At 38.4% G+C, this 15,444-nt stretch overlaps 1 protein-coding gene across 2 annotated transcripts in view; it reads right to left on the minus strand.

The window, feature by feature from the left end:
- Positions 1–15,444, minus strand: part of UNC13C (unc-13 homolog C) — a 111,943-nt gene that overhangs the window by 34,974 nt on the left and 61,525 nt on the right. For both annotated transcript variants that reach the window (XM_071755149.1, XM_071755148.1), the window contains exon 16: positions 10,688–10,821. In XM_071755149.1, the coding sequence (XP_071611250.1) occupies positions 10,688–10,821 (134 nt within the window). The remainder of the gene's footprint in view (positions 1–10,687; positions 10,822–15,444) is intronic.

Raw genomic sequence — 15,444 nt, forward strand, 5'->3', positions numbered from 1 at the left:
TACAGCTGTGCATCAGAAAGGCAAATATTTCCACAAAATAATTCCCCTAGTATGCACGTACTGCATTTCAGCTTTTGTACCATCCAGTCTTCAAATAAAAACTTTCCGTGGTCTAATGTCAGGGGCCTAATTATGAGTTGAATATCGCAGCAATTCCCTCACACCACTTTTTAAATCAAGAAACATTTATCTTGTGGATAACACCTCAACTTTAAATCAATCAGATGGCTTATGAAAAACCCAAAACTCAGGCTCAGATATTTAGCAGTTAAGAGTGTTCTTAGTTCCCTTATTACACTGGAAAATAGTCAAGTTGTCTATGAAGCTATATGGATTTGTACCAGTTGAACCCAATTTACTGCTTCAAGACTTTCACCTTGAAGTATGGATAAAACATTAAAGAATGTAAAAGGTTGAAAAACTCACACTTTTGAATTAAACATTTTGTTTTGGCATTATGGTTCAAGTCATCTTTGAAAAACAGTCCCTTGTAGGCATTTTTTCTCTTACAAAGTAAGTATTTTTCAACAATTTTTTCATAGATCCCAGATGCTTCTTATTCTATGTAGAAAAAAAGCTTTAAGCTTTCAGTTACCATCTTCACTGTTAGCTACCAGCAAAAGCTGACATTTTAGTGACATACACTGTGTGTTTCATGTCATACTTAAAAGCAAAGCAATTGTCCTTTTTATTAAAAACAAACAAAAAAAAAAGTCTGCTCTACTGGACCTGTGGGTCTGACACAGCTGTGCAGTGAGAGCAGGATGAACACACTCACTGTTCACCATGAATATAAAAAATCACCTAAGACCATGTTCAGGAGGAAACACACAGAGCTCTATGGCTTTTCTCTTGAATTTATGGCACAACTTTTCACAGAATATTTTACAGAAAATGTAAAAGAAGAAATACAATAATAAAGAAATTAATAAATAATATAATAAAATAATAAATTATAACAATACTACTACTAATAAATAAATAAATAAAAAAGAAAATATTCTTATACTTTTTTTGTAAATATGGAATGAACTTTTGAAGTTCTTAGTGTCATACCTGCAAACAGCTCATTAGCCTTGTCACTTTAATAAGAAAGAATTACTAGCTCAGGTCATGGATATGCCTCTAGTAGGCAAACAGAAGCTCAGTTACAGAATTTTATATTAACTCTGTTAACAATATCAATTTTTGTTCAGAAGCTTAAACATATTTTAACTATAATTCTCTTAATTTCTTTACCTCCAGTCCAGTCTGAGTGCTCTTTTAGCACCACAAATGAACTTTAGCAAAGCTGCTCTGAGGAAATATTGAAAAGCTGATTTGACAACAACACTTTTTTTTGTCCATGATGCAAAGCTGAATCTGATATAAACACATCTGCTTGATTAGTGGTACGTATATGTTTGCACATTTCAACTTGTGAAAATACACGTGCACAGAGAAAATACAATGATCTTCTCAGGAGGTTGTTTCCTGTAGTTCTACAGAGTATCCTCAATTCATCCCACCTGGCTTTAGTTAGGTACCTGAAGTTGTCACTCAGAGATATCAACTTCTGGGTCCCCGAGAAACAAACCTAATGAGTAGATACCAGTGCAATCCTTCCAGCTGGTGCCTGGGGTACAGATATTTGCAATTTTATATTGCATGGATATATTTTTCTATAGGGTAGAGTAGTATAGCTGTAGGACTGACTGCCATTCTCACACATCCTGTACACACTGGAACCAGCACGGTGACCTCTGAGCAGATGACTGTGACAAAAATGAGCACACAAGAGGAAGCCTCTGGGTTTTAGTATAAACCTTTCACTTTTTATATGTAATTAACGTACTTCATGACACTTATGGTATCTATAGGTGTATTCAGCAGGATTCAAATAAGAGGATTAAATTTATCCAAAGTAGGTTATTAATGTAATGTGGAGAGTTAAGCTAATCAACCTTTTCAGCCAGTGAAATTGACCTAATAGACTCATGTTAATAGGTACCTAATTTGCCTGGTTGTGTTGAGGTATTGGCCATAATACACACTTCTCCAAGCATTAACATGCTTGGAAAGGACACCTTGTAGCTTGCCAGGGTTCAGCTAGACATATGTTCATGGAAGTTTCTTACAGTTCAACAGTTGGACTCCCAGATAATTTAATTCTGATTGAGAAAGTCAAATTACTTGCTTATCACACTATAATGGCAGTTCTGTGGCAGGACTTTGGCTTCAGCACTATCCCAGCCTTTTCTTTATACAATGTCATTGCCTTTCCAATTTTTTATTGCATTTAGGAACAGCACTCAAATAGCAGAGCTGGTGGTGAGTGGAATCCCATAAGCAAAGTAAACTTCTAGTTTTCAGCATCACCTTCACAAACCTGGATGTTTGCTGCTCCACACAGCCCAGACAGGTGAGCACAAAGCAAACTCTGGCAAATGTTTTCACATTACAACTTAGCATTTCTGATTCAGGGCTTTCTTTTATCCTGTCATTCAGATGAATTATGTTGACACAAGAAAATAAGCTTTATTCCATTAATTTCCTCTGCGTTCTTTATACTTTTCACAACGATCTGAGACAGTAAAACATCTTGTATCAAAAACCTAATGAGCCACAAGCTGCTTATTAGAAAAACCCAACAATTTATAAACGTATTTCAGAAATAAATAGCTGTTAACTACCATAGTTATAATTCCTTTCATATACATAGTAACTACAATAATTCAAAACTGAATGGCACAGAGACATAAAGACTGTATGGTATAGACAATTTTGATGTTAAATTTTTAAAGTATTGTTGTTTTACAGAGTGTTGGACAGAAATTATCAGAGTGTAATTTATACAGCATTTCTGCATTGCTTTTTCTTAAATGGAATGTAAGATGTAAAAAATTTTAATTTTTTCAACCAATTTCTGCAATTGCTAACATTGAACCCTGGGCTTAGATGTTCCCCCTTGGTGGTATATATTTACATTTACCTAAGTAATATTTATGATTGTTTCAGTTGTTCTTTTAATAAATATTGTACAAAGTGTCCAAGATTGACAGAATACATCTTGTATTCAAAAGTTCTGCTCTGATTGCCACTGAAAAGGAAGTAGAGGTAGAACCTGAGTCAAGAAGTATCACAAAGTTGTGATTGAGTAAAATTTTGTCCTTAACTAAAAAAGCTGCAATATTGTGGCTACTGTTTCAACCCTCAGCTGCCCAGAGTGACTGGGGTATAACTTGTTCTCTCTAGGCATCCAGCACTGACTACATGTGCAGCAGACTGGATGTTGTTTGGAGATAATGCAGCTATTTTTATACAACTTTTGAACAATTTAAGCTGGAATGGACATGTGAAGGTCATCTAGCTCAAAGCTGTATCTGGTTGCTCAGGGGCTGTACAGCTGAACTAGGAATACCTCCAAGCATTAAACTGACACAGACTTTCTGGGTGATGTACTGCAGTGTTGGACCAGTCTCACTGTGGAATGTGGACTTGCTGCTAATATCAGTTTCCTTACCTGAATTGTATGCTCATGCCTTTCACTACTCTCCTGGAAGGGATTTAGCTGTGTCCTGACAGCATAGAATCCTAGAACCCTAGAATTGGCTGGGTTGGAAGGGACCTCAGAAATCACCAAGTCCAACCCTTGCTCCACTCCCCCCGTGGTTCCCAGCCCATGGCACTGAGTGCCACATCCAGGCTCTTTTGAAATATCTCCAGGGATGGAGAATCCACCCCTTCCCTGGGCAGCCCATTCCAGTGTCTGATCACCCTCTCCATCAAGAAATTCTTTCTCATGTGCAACCTAAACCTCCCCTGGCACAACTTGAGACCTCTTGTGCCCTCTTGTCTTGCTGAGAGTTGCCTGGGAAAAGAGCCCAACCCCCCCCTGGCTCCAACCTCCTTTCAGGGAGTTGGAGAGAGTGATGAGGTCTCCCCTGAGCCTCCTCTTCTCCAGCCTCAACACCCCCAGCTCCCTCAGCCTCTCCTCATAGGATCTGTATCTGCATCTCATTAGGAAGGTGAAGAATGCAACCAGCACTCCCCTTAGCTGTGTTTTCCTCATGCTGCTCCTCATGTTGTGTGCTCCATGTGCTCAGCACTTGTTGTCTGCTCTGGTTTTGCAGTGTGACAATGTCTGTCTTACACTGGAGAACCAAAACTGGGGATAAGCATCCAAATGCACAGTCACAGATACCTTTCAGCCCATGGGCTGTGGTCTTCCTAATGCAGCCCAGCCCTGCAGCTTTATTGGGATGGTAGCAGGACTTTTTCAAGTCCTTAAGTTGCTAAAATGGCAGCTGAGTTTTTAATAGTATTGTGTTTTGCTTAATGTTCCTGTGCTATGTGAATTTTGTTTAAGTAACAAATGTCATGGTTTAGAAGAGCTCCTTTGTCAAAGCCTGAAAAGTTGCAATTAAATGTAGCTCTGAAGTAAAAAAAAAAAAAAGAAAAATCTCTGAGATCTCCATAGATAAAAAAAATAAATTTATGCCCAAATGACAGCCTACTTACTTATTCAAATCCAACAATCAATTATGTACTTTAAATATAAACCCTAAAAAATCCATTTAAATAGGCATTTTAAAACATGCCAAATTATCCACAGAAGTCTCAATTATCCACTTCATTTCCATTTGACAAAGTTCTTATGCAAGTGTGGGCATACTAAAATAGATCTCAAGAAAATGAGTTAAAGCTTTGTAAAACTTCAAATAGGTGATTTTCAAAACGTACTTTGCTCAGTGTAGCACATCAGAAACAGAAGCTTCCTTCTTTCTATGTGTACATTGAATTTCAAGTTACTTCCTTTCTTCCAAACTTCCTTTTTTTAGAAAGGAAACTCACACTGGTTTCCACACTTACAACAACCAGAGGCTGCTGGGTATTTGGCAGCTGTCAGAGTTAAGGGTGCTCTGCAAGGATCAGCATTTCTGCCTGAGTGCTCTTATTTATGAGAAACAAACAAAGCTTAACATACAACAGCAGGATGCAAAAGTTTCCACATGCTAAAGATAAATGGTAACAGCAGCAGCTCATTTATTAAAGGAAAGTGATAACCAAACTTCAAATTCTAGATCATCGATGTTAAGTAAGAAATTTTGTGTTATTTGTATTTTCTCGCCTTATTTCAAGGTAAAAAGTCTTCTGCTGCAAATATTTTAGAATTTGAACCCTTGGCAGCAAAATATCAGAGAAATTTCCCATGCAAACCTCCACACACAACATTTTCTAACCTTTGTAAAAGCCACACATTTTCACATTTCTTAGTGAAGCAAGAGGACAATGAGGAGAATGCTGTTAGTAATTCTGTTTCTTCTTGTTACAATTATTTCTGTCTCATAGGCCATAATTTTCCCAATTTCTCTGTCATTCTTACAACAATGCTATAAAATCTCAATTTATCCAAAACATTGCTATTAAAAGCACTTTCCTATCTTGCATGATGACTTATATGTCAACCATAAAATACTATTTGGTGGAACTTCTTAATAAATAAAATAAAGATAATGAAAAAGGTTTTCCTGGGATATAAATTAACCAAAAGATTGTCTGGACATGGTAATTTCCAAAATTACTGAACTGCATATAAAAGGTAGCCACTCATTAACATCTTTTACTGTTTTTAATAATGCAAAAAATTAAATGAGAACTGCTTACACTGGCTTGTTCTAACAAAGAGTTATACATAAACCAGAGATTAACAGGACTCAACTTGAAAGAAAATGAGAAGAACCAATGTATGAAGCAAACCACAAATCACAAATAAATCCCCAAAGCATTTATCCTAGTGATACTACATGTCTTTAGTTGAATCCTAAACTAAGAAATTCCTAACATAATAAAAATGCTTTCTCTTAATTTGTGCTCTCAGCTCTGCAGACAGCTACATTTGCAGAGTACCAAAGTCATTGAACCTCTCTGAAAATTCTCATATTCCATATTTGGTGGCTTTAATTTCATCCAGGTGCTTATAAGGGTACCCTCATTTTTAAGCTGTGCATGCAGTGACAGGTTAGATTACACTGTTTGTGAAGAGCTGCACACAGTCACTGCTTCACTGCTTCCTAAGACAAAAGCTCCATCTCATTTTGGAAAATATGTATTCTAATTAAAATGCAAGCAAATAATATATTTTTACTTCTGGTGCTCTACCATCCACCTATCAAAAAAAAGCTTTATTTTTAACCAAAATAATATTGACTTTTCTGAAGAAAAAATCATGGACCAGACAGCTAGCTTATACTGTCCATATAACTAACCTGGTCTTAAAGTGTATGATGCATTCCTACATAAAAAAATATTCTTTCAGCAGTTCTTGTGAAATAAAAGGATATTTTAACTAAATACCTTGTTCACAGAAAAAGAACTCGGTCCCATTTTTCTTTGGTTTCTGTTTTCTTTTGCAATATGTAATCTATCTTGACTTTTTGAATTTTAATACAATACATTCTAACTTCAAATATTTAACTTTGATAATAGAACTTTTTTCCCCATCTCTTCCCAGCTCTGGTTTTCACCCTAACATTCTTATCGAGTTATTCACTGTTGTCTTCTCAAAGAAGACAGAGCTGATATTGCTCCAAGTTCTTATCTCCAACTGCAGATGAAAGTTCCTAGGAGGTGTTGCAATACTCCTTCACATTGGAGTACTTTCCCTAACCATCTTTGATGAGCTTTGCTGAAACACCACTTATGCTTTACCCAAATAATAAATGGTATTTCTTCTTGGTTCTTCAGTGACTCAGATAATTATGGGCTATAGTCAACCTTGGCTCTCTAAGCCAACATTAATAGTATTTGGTTTGGAATGGTACCTATGACTTTTATCTTCCTTTCAAAATGTGGTTTTTAGCTCTCAGGTAGAGACTAAAAATTTCAAGGTATAGCTAAGCTAGGTTTCCCATATGCTCTGCAGGAGTCACTAAAACACAAAACTAAAAAGTACTAAAGGAATACTGAAGTACTAAATATGAGTATGAAACACACCATGTTCACAGAGTAAAGAAAACAGATCCTGACATTACAAAGATGTAAGGATTAAGGAAATAAATTTTAAGTCCCCCCAGAGCTATCTTGCCTCAGGCAAAGGCAAAGCCATTTGTGGGATTGCTTTTGCTCAAGGGCCTGGACACACTTGGTGGGTGATGATGGAAGATGGAGAAGTACAATGTGTACCACAAGGGAATCTACCCCTAGGTGAGAATACTTAATTTTTGCTTGTCTAGCTTAATCAGTAGAGCATGGAATCTTTGGGAGTCATGAATTTGTATCCCACATTAACTACAGTTATGTGGATTGCTACATAAACTAACAGTGTTCTGTGAGTGGTTTCTTTTTTCAGGATCATAGAATCCTAGAATTGGCTGGGTTGGAAGGGACCTCAGAGCTCATCAAGTCCAACCCTTGATCCACTCCCCCCGTGGTTCCCAGCCCATGGCACTGAGTGCCACATCCAGGCTCTTTTGAAATATCTCCAGGGATGGAGAATCCACCCCTTCCCTGGGCAGCCCATTCCAGTGTCTGATCACCCTCTCCCTAAAGAAATTCTTTCTAATGTCCAACCTAAACCTCCCCTGGCACAGCTTGAGACCTCTTGTGCCCTCTTGTCTTGCTGAGAGTTGCCTGGGAAAAGAGCCCAACCCCCCCCTGGCTCCAACCTCCTTTCAGGGAGTTGGAGAGAGTGATGAGGTCTCCCCTGAGCCTCCTCTTCTCCAGCCTCAACACCCCCAGCTCCCTCAGCCTCTCCTCATAGGATCTGTGCTCCAGTCCCTTCCCCAGCCCAGTTGCCTCCTTTGGACCTGCTCCAGCACCTCAATCTCCTTCCTGAGCTGAGGGGCCCAGAACTGGACACAGGACTCAAGCTGTGGCCTCCCCAGAGCTGAGCACAGGGGCAGGATGATGTGGTGATGAAACCAGAAGGTTCATCATGGCACCCAGTAACTTCCTTGAAGTTAACATCTGCAGCCTGCAACTTGTGGGCCATGGACATGAACTGTGACAATTGCTCCTTGTTTTAAGAATCTGCTACAGTTACAAAAACCACATTCTGACTATATATGCTATGCAATTAAATGGAAACCTTTTTGCTAAAGAGTGCAGAGGCACGAAGGTTAGATCTAGATTTCCAAATTCACAAGCATACTTCAGTTAAAGATTTTTTTCATACTTTGCTTTTCCTCTTAACTGAACAGATTTTATTTTGATAGCAATTTCTGCTGTCTCACAGTGTATACACTGCATATTTGACAAGTGCTGGGAAGTCCTAGATTTGTTTGTGAATCAGGTTCCCATCACATTTTATATTGCTTTAACTAGGAGGATGAGAATTTTATGACTCAAATATCAGACTTCATGTTTTTCCCTCAGACTTGTCACGTTTCTCATGTCACATAATATCTGCAGGTTGCCCACACAACTCCCACTGAACAGTTGGGAATGGTCTTTGAGTTGCTGTGATGCTTGCTGAGGCAATGATGCCATTCTTCATCTGGATTCATAATCTGATGCAGTTCAAACTGCTTTATCACAGCATCTTTTTTTCCTCCAAGGCAGATATAAAAATAGGCTTTCCAAAACTGGTTGAGGGAAAAAACTCTGAGAAATATTATACTATTGTGAAAAATTAGAATGCTTGGAATCTCCTGGGGATCTTCAGTAACCTCATTTCTACAACAGAAGAAATAATAAGTGTAGGCCTGAATATTCTCCTGAGACACTACATGGCCGTATATTTCTGATAAGGAGTTATATTTTTTTAATATTCTTACACACTCAACTTACCTGTTGCTTTCATGCATTTTGTTTTCTGGTGTAAGAAATAAGGAAGAGGCTGTCTGTCAATTTTCTCAACATACAGCAGTATCACAGTATTTTTTACATACTGCTTTTGTGTTAGAAGTATCATTTCTTAAGAAAAAAAGTATCCAAAGCAATTCTGAACAGCTTTTCAAGTTTTTCCACCCACACCCTCTGAATCTCTTGCTCTTGGTGTCTCCTATTTCTAAAAGACAATTTATTCCCTGTGTTCACCTTTCCACTCTCAAAACAACAGTGACAATGTGAGAAAACTTGCACACAATTTTTCTGTCCCTTAATCTGTCCCAATTCTGTCCACCCCTGAGCCTCTTTTCATATCTTTAACAGTCATTCAGCTGTATGTCAGGGAATTCCTAATCTCCTCAGAGGAACTCTCTTCTTTATCCTTTTCCTTTCTCTATAACAATTTTTAGGATAATTAAACTCCAATTACTTTTGTTTAACTTCAATGAAAAGACTGAAACACTGTATGGACTGTGTGGATTTGTTCCAGTTGTATGTTTTATAATAAGAATAATTATTATGCAGACAGTCAGACAAATAATTTGAGCTCTCCTTTAAAGAGGAACTTCATACTAAGTTTTATAAAAGGACTAAACAGGAAAATAGTTTTCTTTCAAACTAAGAACCTGTTCTCTAATAGGGTCAGTGCAGCAAAAGATTGAACAAAGGTATTTATTATCCAGGACTGGAAGGAGTGAGAAGACAAGAGATATCTTCCAACTGGTGCTTATCATCAGGGGGCTCCTCTGGCAATTGTACTGTGGGTCCATAAAAAGTTTTTTTTTTTTTTTATTTTTTTCATTTTTTAAAATTATTATATTATTATTATTAATTACAATATATTATTTTTTATTATTATTTTATCAACAAATCAGCACATCTCCATGTGCTGAGTGCCTTTCAGCATCTACCCTATTTTGGCTGAAATAAACAGACTTGTTCTTGCATCCCTTTAGACCATTCCATTAAGCACACTGCAGACACCTTTATTAAAAATTTAGCTATAATATGGCTATATTTTTGAATTCTATGAATTCTATGAACTTTTGCATATGTCAACACAGCTAGCCTATGCCCAGATTATTTAGAATCTCTCTGTTAAATAGCTCCAAAGACCTAGAAGAGTGAAATTTTTTCCCAAGGCCCTCATCATGTGACATTTCAATTAGCTTACCCACCCTTAATATGTGAAATATATTTCTGTGCACTCCTTTTGTTTCCAAAACCCCAGCACTCTGGTCTCCTCATTCTGTGTTTATTGACTGACTCTTCTCTACTGGTATCTCAACTCTAAGTCACTCAACCAGTTTGATAATCAGTTCCTAGCTCTCTCATCTGTTACATCTTCACTTCTGAGAAGTCAGCTTCCATCTTTGGTAAGCCCAGGATACTGATTTCCATTTTATAAATTTTCAGGTCAGCCTAGCTAGGCTCTCTAGCCAACCATAAATTTGGAGAGGATCTTTTTAAGAATTCATTACTCTTTTACAAATGCATCCCTAAAGCTCTACTGCAATGCCTTAAAGATCTCAGAGGGATTTGAACACCTTTTGTGCCAAGATACCATCATAACTTTGATACTGTCACACTGAAATTTCCCACCTGTCTGTCCATTTAGTTCTCTTGCATGATATTTTATTAGTTAACTTTTTGGGATGGTTCATTTACCATGCATCTTTAGTGTTCCTAAACCAAAACATTCTCTTTCCATTACCAGAGCATGAAGACTTTATCAAACTATGTCAGTGTTACATTCTGTATTCTAAAAAAATCTCTAGTTAGATTATAGTTAAAATACAACACTGATTCAGGTGTATTTCCTGTCCTTATTTTGATAAATCCAGGATTTTTTATTTTTATGGGGAGGGTGATTACTTACTGGTTCAAGACAGGTGTATAGGCTGTTTTATCTTCATCTATGATGGTGACCATCAGAGTAATAAGCTGTGCCCAGAAATCTAAATTCTTTGTTGTTGGTCCCTGCTCTTCTTTAGGAACTTCTTGTTTCTTACCCTGTATTGAAAAGATTCAATATATTTTACATTAGAGAAATTAGGGAAAAAATTAGGATATCCACCAAAAGATTATTGCTTGGTCCTAAAGAGTGACATAGTAAGAACCTTCTGAAATTTTGGACAAAGATTGTCTATTCAGCTTATTAGTGGGCTGTAAGGCAGGCTGTCCCTGGCTATGGACATACAGCCAAACACATCAGAGTGGAAATAAAGTCACACAGGACAAGGTAATCAATAGAGACTTGATTTTTAGTGCACATCCACACGTCAGTGGAATGCATCCTGAATTCTTTGTTGTGCTGAAATTGAGTGCAGATAAAATTGTCTACTGAGGCAGAACTTCTGTGCACTACACAATAAACACTGAACAAATAAATGATAAGGAACCTTTCTCATTTTGTTTTGGATGATATGGTGAAGTTATTGGGCCTACCAGCTGCTGTGCTGTTCACTCTACATAAAGAAGTGGTTGAATTTCTGTTGTTTTAATAACCAAATTTAAAAGGGATACTGCCTGAAGTATTCAGCACAGGTATTTTCCAAGAACTCTCAGACTGACTGGCAGAACTGCAAACTGCACATTTAAGAGGGGAGAGAAGGAAAACCCCACAAAGTAGGAGGGAAAAAAAAAAAAATCCTCAGACACAAAAAATACGAGGAAAATAGAAGTATTCAAGAGAGGCTTGTGAAGGTATTGCTTTGCCAAGCAGTTTCAAGCTGTGAGAAAAGCCATTCTGTGATTTGATTCCTTTTTTTTTTTTAATCCAGGGAAATGGGATTTTTGTGTAGTTCCTTCAAATAAAAAGGGCTTCTCCAGCTTGACATCCAAATCAGAGAACCTGAGATGCCCGATTATATTTTGGTAATAATCACAAGGAAGGACATGGCACGTAGATTTTTTTATCTCTTTGGACACACACATACACATAATTTCTACCACACAGAGAGGTATATCTGCACATGCTAGGTCTCTTCCACACATCTGTCAGAATAAATCAGAGAAAATAAACAAGTCTCTTATGTTGCAAGTTTAACAAGTTATATATATAACAAGTTATATATATAAGTTATATATTCTCTGTACTTCTCATTTCTAGTTCAAACGTGACCACTTCAATGGACCCTGTATCTCTTTGAATTAATATGACACTATATTAGGGTCATAGTGAATTAAATATTCTCTTAACCTCAATTAACTTGTATCTATTAACAACATTTAGAATGGCCCAAAGGGACTTCCAACAACACTTAATTGAAATTGTTTTTGTGGTCACTGTGGAATATTTTAGAAAAGTCTAATTAATCACACTGTTTTATCCTTAGCTGATCCAAAAATGCAACAACGTCAGTGTCTAAAGCTTCTGAAATAAAGGTGAGATTCAGAAGTAGTTACAACAGATGGTGAGACAAGTATCCCTGGCAATTTATAACCATGCAGGCAAGCAAAAGTGCTTTTCAAACCAGAAATTAATATTGGAGCATTAATGTCACTCACAGGGGGCTCTCCCTGGTATAAATTATTAAAAGCACTTGTTTCTAGAGAAAAGATTTATTTCTAATCTTCCAGTTCTCCTCAGAAGGTAGTGCATGTTTAAGGCAGACCAAATAGAAGCCTGCTATAGAAGACAAACCCATTTTAAACCAGCATCTTATCTGAGGACTGTGTTTCACAGAAAAAACTTGAAACAGCATTTAACTGAGGCAGCTTTCCTAAAAAAGCAAAGGAATTACACACTGGGAAGCCACTAAGTGTCTTGCATTACCAAATCCAACTGTAGAAGTGATCAGAGTCTTAAAGATGAGTACAGAAAAACTGAGCCATCCCTCAAAGCACAGGTCCATCCACATCCAGCCTACCACCTCCTGTTAATACAGAAACTCTGATCATCCTGACCTAAGGTGCTATCCCTCTAAGCAGAGATAAATCCCAAGGGAATGGCCCTGTGCTACCACAGCTGCCTAATAGGAGGCTTCAGAACCAGTTAACTTTTTGCTAGCTCCTGGTCTTCTGCACAGTGCTTTGACAACCCAGAGAGCTGAGTAACAAAGGCAAAGATCTCCAAAATCCTGTAGGATGTCACTACTGCTCTGCTGAGCAGATGTCAGAGTATCCCAGTGTATTTTTTCCAGTGTCTGGTGCTATCAGTCAGGAACAGGAGAGATTTGATTTGGAGAAGACTCCAAAAAGAGTTACTGAAGAGATCTGAGTCAATGAGAGCATCAGCCAAGGCTTCAGATTTTTTTGTTTTCTTAACATATTTGTTCCATATTTATATTTACATATTTTAAACTGACTCAAAATTATAAAAGTGCTTGCAAAACTGTTTTTTTCAGCATAAGACAGCTTCACCCAGTTCAATATTAATTAAAAAGAGAAAATACTACATCTGTTGCATAAGGAATTAGGTAGTTCCTCATCAGTGTGGTTTGTCTCAGATAATGAGGACAGTGATACACGTCTCAGCAAGCCTTCAAGGTGTCGTGTTCTATTTTCTGTAGTATTCCTTTTTTCATTTTTTTTTTCATCAGCTGTTCTTTGTATTCCAATATGAAAGTGCAGTATGGCATTTTTGCCTAATGTTAGCATTCACCATGTTTACCCTAGGAAATATTGCTGTTCTCCAGGGGTGATATTGTTCTGCAAGATATTTGCTTTAAAAGAGTGATTGTCTCTCTGACACAAAGAGTGGTAAAAGGAGGAAGTGGGGATTGCTGAGCATGTTGCTTGATTTACTCTTTTTATAGTCATAATATATGATTTCCTAAAACTCCAGCTTGAGCATGCTCAGTTTCATCATTCATTGTTCTATTTTTCAAGCCAAAATCAGAAAACTCCACACATTCAGACATTAAACATATTTTTTAGAAATACTGTGTCAGGCAACTTTGAGAATTTTAGATTGTAGACAAAAGCAAATGCAGGATGTGGTTAACATGAGTTGCACACAGAGATAATAAATATATATAAAATGCAGGAACATATCACGTTCCTTCTGGCCAGATGGAAATACCACTGTTTAAGCAGAGTGTCTAGGTTCCACTTTTTGTTAACATCTCCACAATATGATTCAGGCAAGAAATGAACCATGCTAAAACCCAGAGCCTGCAGTGGGCCTCAGCAGGACAGCAGCTGCCAGCCTTTCCCCTGAGTGAGAGCAGGTGGTGACCTACATATGAACCATTTCTTGTTGCTTTGGGGTTCATCGATTTCAGCTCTCACTACTCACAGCTCAAATCTCAGCTGTGCAGCTCAGGCATGAACTTTCTGTGCTGTATCACCATGCTACGAGGAACTCCTTCCCTCCCCCTGAGAGGAGGAGGCCTCATCTGATAGGGAGGCAGGCTGAGATAAGAGAGTGGTTAATGAAGAAGTTCTAATGTTGGAATCTGGTATAATTGGTTTTATTATCATAGAATCCTAGAATTGGCTGGGTTGGAAGGGACCTCAGAGCTCATCAAGTCCAACCCTTGATCCACTCCCCCCGTGGTTCCCAGCCCATGGCACTGAGTGCCACATCCAGGCTCTTTTGAAATATCTCCAGGGATGGAGAATCCACCCCTTCCCTGGGCAGCCCATTCCAATGGCTGAGCACCCTCTCCAGAAAGAAATTCTTTCTAATGTCCAACCTAAACCTCCCCTGGCACAACTTGAGACCTCTTGTGCCCTCTTGTCTTGCTGAGAGTTGCCTGGGAAAAGAGCCCAACCCCCCCCTGGCTCCAACCTCCTTTCAGGGAGTTGGAGAGAGTGATGAGGTCTCCCCTGAGCCTCCTCTTCTCCAGCCTCAACACCCCCAGCTCCCTCAGCCTCTCCTCATAGGATCTGTGCTGGATCCCTTCCCCAGCCCAGTTGCCTCCTTTGGACCTGCTCCAGCACCTCAATCTCCTTCCTGAGCTGAGGGGCCCAGAACTGGACACAGGACTCAAGCTGTGGCCTCCCCAGGGCTGAGCACAGGGGCAGAATCCCTTCCCTGGACCTGCTGGCCACGCTGTTCCTGAGCCAGCCCAGGATGCCATTGGCCTTCTTGGCCACCTGGGCACACTGCTGGCTCCTCTTCAGCTTCCTGTCTGAAGCTTCCTGTCTGTTCCTTCCTGTTACAATATTGCTTACTGTTTCATTATTATAATAATGACATGACAAGTCAGTCTGCAGTGCTTTCAGATTCACTGAAAAACTTCCAGAGCTATAGGTTCCAACAAGCTGTACACTCAGCTGTTACTGAAATTAAATGCACGTGCAGATATATCAGTAGCAAACTATAAGAGGCTTTTGCACATTTTCACAAAAATTTCTTGCACTTGCTTGTGACCATAACTCTACAGACACTTGTCTGATTGCAGTTGCTACCTACAAACTCACCTGCTGGAAACCTTTCTGAAAGAGAATAGCAGAGGCCCATAAATGCAGTCTAAAGCAGTTAATTCAGTTTTCCAGCTGAGTGAATATTTGTGGGGTTTTTATTTTGGGATCTTACATTGCTCTGTCATCAAGCAGAGTTGTGTAAGAGAGAAATAACAACATTGCTCACCCTTATGCTCCAACAAAACCAAACCAAACCCAAACTGGAGAGAAGCATTACTTTAAGCTTCTTTTACATTGCCCTCCCAGACAGAAAGGCTGTAA

Source organism: Heliangelus exortis, chromosome 11 (genome assembly GCF_036169615.1).
Source record: "Heliangelus exortis chromosome 11, bHelExo1.hap1, whole genome shotgun sequence".
NCBI classification, from domain to species: domain Eukaryota; kingdom Metazoa; phylum Chordata; class Aves; order Apodiformes; family Trochilidae; genus Heliangelus; species Heliangelus exortis.